The sequence below is a fragment of the Pinus tabuliformis genome, chromosome J (genome assembly GCF_031772625.1).
Source record: "Pinus tabuliformis cultivar Carrire ecotype Pingquan chromosome J, CPIR1, whole genome shotgun sequence".
NCBI lineage: Eukaryota > Viridiplantae > Streptophyta > Pinopsida > Pinales > Pinaceae > Pinus > Pinus tabuliformis.
Genome location: NC_142295.1, coordinates 347,537,228 through 347,546,336, shown reverse-complemented (window position 1 = coordinate 347,546,336; position 9,109 = coordinate 347,537,228). Strand labels below are relative to the sequence as shown.

The 9,109-nt window shown below is 36.3% G+C and overlaps 1 protein-coding gene across 1 annotated transcript; it reads right to left on the bottom strand.

The window, feature by feature from the left end:
• Positions 1–818: 818 nt before the first annotated feature.
• On the bottom strand, positions 819–7,726 carry LOC149227182 (uncharacterized). Its single transcript, XM_089375455.1, has 4 exons — positions 7,621–7,726; positions 5,027–5,173; positions 4,777–4,902; positions 819–1,177 (listed from the first exon to the last, which is right to left on the bottom strand). The coding sequence occupies exons 1-4, from the start codon at positions 7,630–7,632 to the stop codon at positions 896–898; spliced, it is 567 nt and encodes a 188-aa protein (XP_089231581.1). The 5' UTR covers positions 7,633–7,726; the 3' UTR covers positions 819–895.
• Positions 7,727–9,109: the final 1,383 nt, after the last annotated feature.

The following is a 9,109-nucleotide window of genomic DNA, read 5'->3' as shown; positions in this document are numbered from 1 at the left end:
GGGAGCGAGCGGCAAATAGAAGAGATTGGATCGACCATTTGCGCAAGACATCGGTAAGTGGATCTCTTCCTTTCATCTCTTGCATGTCATAAAGAAGTAACTTTAGATAGCTTTGCTTCAGCTGTTGCTAAGGAACTATCACCCTTAGAGTGGGATAGGATCATTCCGTGTTGGATACTTTTCCCCACAACAGTTTGCATCCCAAATTTACACCATTATTTGCATCATCATTTGGCATATTAATTTGTAACGTTTTTTGCTTCTTTTTAACGCTCAACTTTGCATCTTATTTTACATCTAGTTGTTGTCTTTTTTTGCATCTAATTTGGTGCCCATTTATGTGTCCTTGTTATTGCGCAATTTGATATCGTTTTGTATGCCATGTTTTGTTCCCTTCTTTGTGTCAACTATTGCACAATTTTTCACTTCTAATTTAAAACACTTTGTATGTCAATTGTTTGCATTTTGTATTAATTCCTAGTTTAACATCCAATTTTACTTTCAATTTTGCATCCATGGTTACATCCGCATTTGACTTCTTATATAGAGTATATTTTTCTTTACATATATGACCCCCTTTATAGATTCATAGTGAAATATATGATAGTTTCTAAATATCATTAAAGCAGATATGACAATTCAAAATCATTTGTAAAGAAATTTAAGAGAAATTGACAACATCCATCCAAAAAAATAACATTGTGTCATTAACAATTTTCAAAACATGTATAAAATAGCAACATAATACTAATAAAATCAGTATTATTTTTAATCAAAACAAGTAAAATTCAAATATGATTAACAAATCAAAATTTTTCATGAATATCGTTATTCTACGATAAATTAACAACATACATAAATCAAACTCATCGTATGATTACAAAATCAAAATGTCTTATTGATATAGGGTAAATTCACAACACCCATCTAAACATAACAATGTCATTCTACACAATAATTTCTTCATAAAAAACAATGCATGTGCATGCCTAGCTACCACCACCAAGATCATCCTCATGATCATCTTGACCATCCTCATTACTCTGATCCACATCATCACCAACACCGCAACTATCATCATCATCTCCTCCTTCACCACCATCATCCTCATCCTCATCCTCATCATCTCCTGATATATGTTGAACATAATTTGGATCATCGTCTTGGCAATCATTACCTGTAGCATTCTGACAAAAAAAATCAATATTACATGTTAGTATTAATTACATAACACAATGCATGTTTTTGTTTTACAATGTTAACCATAAAATGAGGTAAGATATACTAGCATTTGCACCAGATGTTGCAAAGGAAACGCCGTAAGGCATAAATTGAAAAATACAAATACAACAAAAGAATACTTTGATAAAGAATAAAAATATATTGAATGCTCAAATCAATGCCCCATTAACTGGAAGCATTTAGTAGACATATCTAATGCAGAGACAAGCAAAAATATATAATTCTTCAAATTCTAGATGGATGCAATCACTTAGTAATGCCATGTTGAGAACCTTCCTCTACTTGTAATATCCTCTATCAGGGGCAACCTCCACGCCTCTACCTTATATCAACACTGACGAAGTTAGCAATCCCATTGGCCCATCCTATTTATCTGTGAAGTTTGAAGCATAAGGCAAGTGACTGGACACTGGTATTATACAATAAGCTGAAACCTAAACTGAACTTCCCCCATGGGCATGACGGACAAGAGATGGGGCTTTTCTTAAATAGAAGAGATAGGGCAATCTTTACATCCCTACCTCATCAACACTGATGAAGTTAGCAATCCCATTGGCCTGTCCTATTTACCTGTCAAGTTTGAAACATACGGCAAGAGACTGGACACTGGCCAATCCTATCAGATATCCCTCTATCAAAGCAACATTCTAATGGCCCCTGCTACAATTATACAATATCTAGAGAGCATCATTAGAAACATCCTTTGGAGAGATAAAAATGAAAACAAGTGGCCTCTACTCCATTGGAAATGGGTGGCATTTCTTAAATAAGGTACGAGGGACAGAATGCAAGATCTTTTTAGCAAGGTCCCCCATACGAAAATCTATTGATACTATTGATGGAAACACACTTTGGAATAAATCAATTAGAAGTATCTGGTGTGAGGCAAAAAAATAGAAGAGATAATCAAGAAAATATGTATGCCTAAAGGTTGTATAATCTACAACGATGTGCTTCAAAGTAAAATTTTATCTAAGGTAGACACAGAAGTTTCAATTCATACAAAATTAACTATCAAATTGTTTTGTTTAGACTCTTAGAGCTAACTTTAAGTTTTAACAGCAGAAGATCAGACATACCAGTAGTTTAGGAACTCTGCACTCCTCACCATTTTTGTATAGTTATGGAGAAATTATAGATTTGTCAGATGGATGAAGATGTTTCTGAAAGCATCATTTTGCAGACATGAAAATTCTCCTCTGCGTAAACAAATAAAAGCTGAAAAAAGAGAAGAAACCAAAAAAGGGGTAGAAGTATAGGCCAACCCAATGTGAAATTTCAATATAACCTTCTCTAACCTTGTCTAATTTCTAAACAACACATTTAACTAGTCATTGATGTCATGTTTCCTCTTTGATGCTTTACATCAAATTAACTTCATCTAACCCCCAGCAAGGTAGATGTGCCCACCACACCACTTCATGAGAATGTGTACACAGTTGTACGTCCCTTCATTATCTCAGATGATGCTTTTACTCTCCACCAAACTCCTCGCATGAGAAAAGCAATCTTTGCAAGGTCTTAGTTCAGATTTGGGAAGCTTTGCAAAGGCACATTGTGTTGTTTCATGATGGTAAATGTTATTCATGAATGGCAATTTCTATCTGATTATGCTGAATCCAGGGCATCCTCTGTTATTCCTTGCTGCTTTATGGTTTTTCTGGTTTTGTTTATGGTGGTGTGAGGCTTTTTCGAGGTGTGGTGTGAGAGAGGGACCAGACCATCTTGGGCCACCCTCCTCTTGGGATCAGCTCCTACTCAGGTCTCTTTATTTTCTTCCTCTCGTCAAGTCCTTACTCAGTTGGCCGGGGCACGCACTTCTGAGGTGGATTCTATCTGCAGCAGGGCCTCCTCAGGGCATACATAACCCCGAAAGCTCATCAATTGCCGTGTGAGTTGGAACTAGCATTTGAGGGTGGGAAAATGGCAATGGAAATTTGAGAGGTATCACTGCTTCATTGCTGAAAGGTCATCTATCAAGAGTAGATGTACCAGTCCCATTACAACTAGACAGCTGCAGGGAAGGGTACTCCTTTCCAAAAATGACACTAAAAACAAAATTCTGATGATGATGAACATGATGCAGTTGGAATTTAAAGCCATGGACAAGCATTTGACAAGGATAAAAGCAGTCTTACCGCATGGCAAAGGCCCAACTCATCTAGACAGTCCAGGTGATCAAGCACCCATAGATGTGGAGGTTTCCACCTCCTAGTCTCCTCATGAAAATTTATGTTTCCTATCTTTACTATTATAGCAGGATTATGTGTTATATTTTGTGGCTGTTAAGCCAAGGCACTGTAGGCTTTTTTAGAACTCAGTATATTTTTTTAAAATGTATATTTTTGGACAGCAGACCTCCTGTATTGCCAATGGTCCGGTTTCCCTAGTGGCAAACCAGAGGCATACAGAAGGTTGGATCATATGTGATCATCAACAGTTAATAAAAGGCCTTTAAATTACCTCCCCACCCCCTCCCAAAAATAAAAAATAAAAATCATCTATAAAGTTTAAAAACTCAATTATTGAGAAGATTTTTCGGCATAAATCACATCATAAATCATTTGTCGACGCGTTCCAAACCAACAAGTGTGGTTCATCGTCAGGACAAGTTGAAGATCCAGACCATGGCAGATTATTTTCCAACTAGCAAAATTAAATCACAACTAGGTTATTATCCAGCTAAGATTAATCAGAAATCAATTTTTTAAAAGTATGTTCTTATCAAGCCCAAATTTAATCAAACTTAAATTATACCCTGAAGATGAGCTCTGCAGTGTGGTCAAAAAATTGAGGAATAATCTACTCCAACACAGCTCTCCTCTTGAATAAAATAATGTCCAGCTACCTGAGCTTTAAAGTCATTCTAACCTTTTGTATGGAAGATTTATAGAATTCATTTCCATTTTAGTTATAGAAAATCCCAATAAAGATAGTGATTGATTTCATGTTTGTACATATGTAATGAACACTTAGTACAATAGTATAGCTCAGTTTGCCCAACTTAGCACAATATTATAGCTCAGTTTGCCCAACCCTAGCACAATAGTATAGCTCAGTTTGCCCAACTTAGCACAATAGTATAGCTCAGTTTGCCCAACCCTTTCTACAGAAGGCATAATACCCAGGGAGGTTACAGGATCTATTCCCAAGTAGTTTTGTCCAGTTACCAGCTGGTATTTCAACTAGAAGTCAATTCCATTCCTCACCCAGAAAAAAAAAATGCAAGGAAAGGAGGGAGAAAGGGGGATTCCATCACTCTGACAATGTACCAACTTCCTCACTTGGAACAGTTAATATGTGGGCAAGTTAAGGGAACATCTTTCTCTGGGAAAATTAATATAAACAATTACTGATGTAGTTACCTCCTTATAATGGCATAAATAAAAATTTTGTTGAATTAATGTTTGTAAGGAATTATCTTTGTAAGGTTCCAATTTTGATGTACGGGCAGAATAAATTATAAACCTATCCATCAACCAAATGAGTCTTGCAAAAAGAAAGAGATAAAGAGAAACTATTCACAAAACTTACCTTTAGCATTTGATGGCCTCCACTATCACTGGTGCTGAAAAGTTGCAACATCGGTGTTTCTTTTTGCGAAGGAGAGTGAGTAATTTCACTGCCTTTCTCAAAATTTGATAAATCACCCTCCCAGTCCTGTAGTAGTCACAAAGAAACATCTTAATATAATGAGGCATTTTCCAAACAAAACCTTTTTAAAAATGGTGCATTGGATAAGGTAGCCTACGTCAGAACACTGTATAGGTCATAGAGGGAAGACCTGTAGCTGCTCTCGGATGGCAGGCACAACCTTATGCAAACTGTCAAAACAGCATGGCGCACTTCCCGACTTCACATCATTGTATGTCGAATCTATGCTTCGAATAAGACACAGTAGCTCTTTTGAAGATACCAAAACACTTAATACCTACAGATGAAAACAAAATATTACATTAGAATACAACAGACTTTAACAAATTATAAAACCGGTTTTCTGGAAAAGCAAAGAATAGAGGTAACACTGCAAAGGACACGTTCAGAAAAAGATGTTATTGCCATTACATATCTCAGTTCTAATGATACAATGAAATACGCATGGAAATTCAACTGTGAATAACCACAGTCCACCCTTTTGAATCCCATTTGATATACTTGTCAGAAAATACATTAACAAACAAAATTATACATGTACTATGAACTCCAGTATAAACTGACATAAATCTCAGCCAAATACCAAACCTGTTGAAAATTAAAGTGATCATGAATATACAACGAAAATGCACGAATGTAAATTGGATTTCAAGTATTGTTTCTATCTGGATAAAAGAAACAAATTAGAAATAATAACCACCAACTGCTACCGTTATCAAAGAAGTGAACTTGTTAGAAGATCAAGCTAAAACAGTGAAATATTGAAATCCAGGAACATTTTCAATAAGACATTAAAAAACAATCATCAAACTTGGCAGGAAACGCAAGGTTTCAGGCAAGACCACTGCCCACCCAACCATGATCCACCTAAGTAACATTGAGTTGCACTCACTTCTTATGTGACTTGAGAATGGATTACGAATGCCGACTATTGGCATATCAACATTATCCAGACAGTTATAGGGAAAGATTTGAGAAACTTAGGACTTCAATTTTCTTTGAAAGCAACAAACTTACTACACACATTCAGGACATTTTTTGGTCAGAAAATCATTATGATTTACCAGCATGGATCCATCTTAAGCATGGATTCACATAAGTTGATATTCACATAAGTTATTGATATAGATCTTCAAGTCTTACTACACACATTCAGGACATTTTTTGGTCAGAAAAGCATTATGATTTACCAGCATGGATCCATCTTAAGCACGGATTCACATAAGTTGATATTCACACAAGTTATTAATATAGATCTTCAAGTAATTTATTTATATAAAGTGTTAACTTATTTTTTGAAAAGTATAAGGTTTAAACATCTTACTCGCATAATTTTTTTTACTTCTAATTACTTTACATGAAATTATATTATAGGTCAAATGGATAACTAATTAAACATGTATAGCATATTCTTTTTTTCTTTTTTATTATAGCCAACATTACTTTTCTATTTAGAGAATATTTTATTTTTATTTTAAGAGGGACACATGTCAACTCTAGAGTCCAAGTTGAGCACGGACATACTTACACATCACGTTCACACTGGGCTGTAAAATGAGCCTCCTAGCCCAATTATACTATAAAGACAGCAAACATGATCACTCCCAATTTGTGTTGAGAACCCTTGACAGTGCATAAGAATATACCAAAAAACATTTTCTTCAAAATTGCATAGTCAAACCAGGTTTGGGTTGGGATCACAAGTTTGTCCATATCCATTCAATATCTATGCCCATTATACAAAGTTAGCGAAGTACCTATCAGATGTAAAATGCAAAACTCAATCCTTCTTTGCAGAACTCGTCCAAAACATGAAGCATATAAATTGCTCGCTGAATTATCAAATAGAAGTAACTTCAGTGCAATGACATCAGGCTGAATTTACCCATTGTTTCTCGAGCAATAGACATGATAATTTATGGAAATGACCCTCCACAAAAGACTGTAAATAGATGGTGTGCTTAGCTATTTGATTGGAAATCTTGTCTACAACTATTTAAACTACAATGAATTTGTCAACATAAAATAATAAGTTGGATAGGTATTTTTCAGACACAAAGCATTTGAGATCCAAAAAATAGACGCTAATCTAAATGTCTCTAATTTAAACCACAGACAATTATTTGTTTGTTGAATTAACAACCAAATTAAGTTTCAATAACACGACGTAATTTTCACATACAAAGCATTTGAGTGCAAAATAAGAAAGATAGTTTAAACGCCTATAAAATAAACCAAGGACATTTTTTGTCTGTTAAACTAATAAACAATTATATCAAATTCAAGCCTACATTTACATGCATGAAGACTGCTCATAACTTAATCTATCAGGAATGGATCATTTGTTGTTAATGTTGAATTTTTCTGTTAATATAGCACTGACAGCAAGGCAAATTCAATATTTAAAAGGCAGCAATCTACATTCGGATCTGGACAACACTTTTTCTCCTTTCCTGCTACGTGATTATTCCCATGCAAGAGGAAGTTCCAACTAATTGATTTTCACACTTCCAAAAGTAAATTCCTCATGTCTGAATTTTCTAGATACGAAACCTAGGTATAATAATCCTAATTGTTGATCCTACCTTGAAATAAGTACCTTTAATCCACCATTGGATCTTGCTTTAAATAAACATGGGGTCTTGCTTGAAGTGTCAAAGTTTATTCATCTATTCCTTGCTATTATCAATAAGACATAATAGAATAAAGGAAAGAGCAATGCACCTTGTGAGTCATCTGAAGAACTGCCTTGGTATTGATGTGCACGAACTTGTGGGCAAATACAAGAAACTGAACAACAAGAGAGCTATAAAAAGGATAATTAGCCAGAACATAGTTTTTCCAATGATCATTATATCCATAACAACTTTCTTTCGTGCTTCTTTTTACTAATGATCCCACAGAATCAATACCAGTCTTTTGCTTTTGAAGCAAGCTACCTGAAAGTGGAGACAATCGTTGATCCCTATCCCTAAGCATCTTATTCTCTGCCTCCAAATAATGATCCTCTTCGAGAGCGGGCATCATTTCGCCTTCTTCACCAATATTCCAAGGCTGTAAATAATCCAACCATAGATCAATAATGTGTGTAGCCTTCTTCAGACAAGCACCTACTGGCCAATAACTGAAAGCTCGTAATATAAACCTGTACAAAGGCCTCTGTAACAGAAGGGACCATGTAGCAGGCACAACCAAACTACTCCGTGGCAAGGAAAATGACCTCAATCTCAAGGTATCCATTTGTGATGCAGCTCTCCATCCAAAATTCAACTCTTCTTGAGGACAACACAAAGTACTGCTTACATAATTGACCAGTATTTTCACAGCCTCTGTGATTTCTACACTGGGGAGACCATACCTATGAAATCGATTATTAACAGGTAACAAAATACCAAAAGACTGGCAAACCCGTGAAGGTAAGGGCGAAAAATCCATTCACTAACCAAAACTGTACAAAGGTATGAACAACAAACTCGGCGCGAGAAAATATCGATGGATTCTCCTCGAAAAAATGATGTACAGACACACTGGGAGCACAAAAATCAGATATAGGAACAAATTTGTGTAGATACAAATTCAGAAGATGCAAATAAGGGCTAGAATTGAACTTCACAGGCCTTCCATTGTCATGGCTACCGTGCAAACTATGCAGAGAAGACGCCCATTTCTCGAAACGAGACCGGGAAGCCTTCTTAAACCCCAATTTCATTTCATCCGAATCCGAACGATGCATAATATCATTATCTTTGCATACAGCGTAATAAGCAAACCAAAACATAAAATACTCAAATGCATTCAACTGCACCTGAAATCCTCCTCCATGGTCGTCCTCCTTCAATCGGTCTTTAAATAAAGCAGGGCAGACTTCAGATAAGATATACAAACCCCTCTCCGACTGAAGCATGTGACGAATCCACGCCGGAAGGCGCTCGGATGGAAACACATAGCGAACCACATTTTCCTCGTCTGCGGCAAAGATTGACGAAAACAAAGCTCCAGACGGCGAGAGAAGATTTATGACCGCATTCGCGGAATGCTCAGAGGTCTGCGCGATCCATCCGCCAATGCCGGACGGCTGTAAGACCTCCTCGAAGCCGAAGATCTTGCGGAGCAGAACGGGGAAGCATGTTATGTAAAAATGCCTGGTCTGATCCCAGCTGTGCCTATCGATGAAGGATTCCACGACCCGGCATGAATTCAAAATATCAGACGA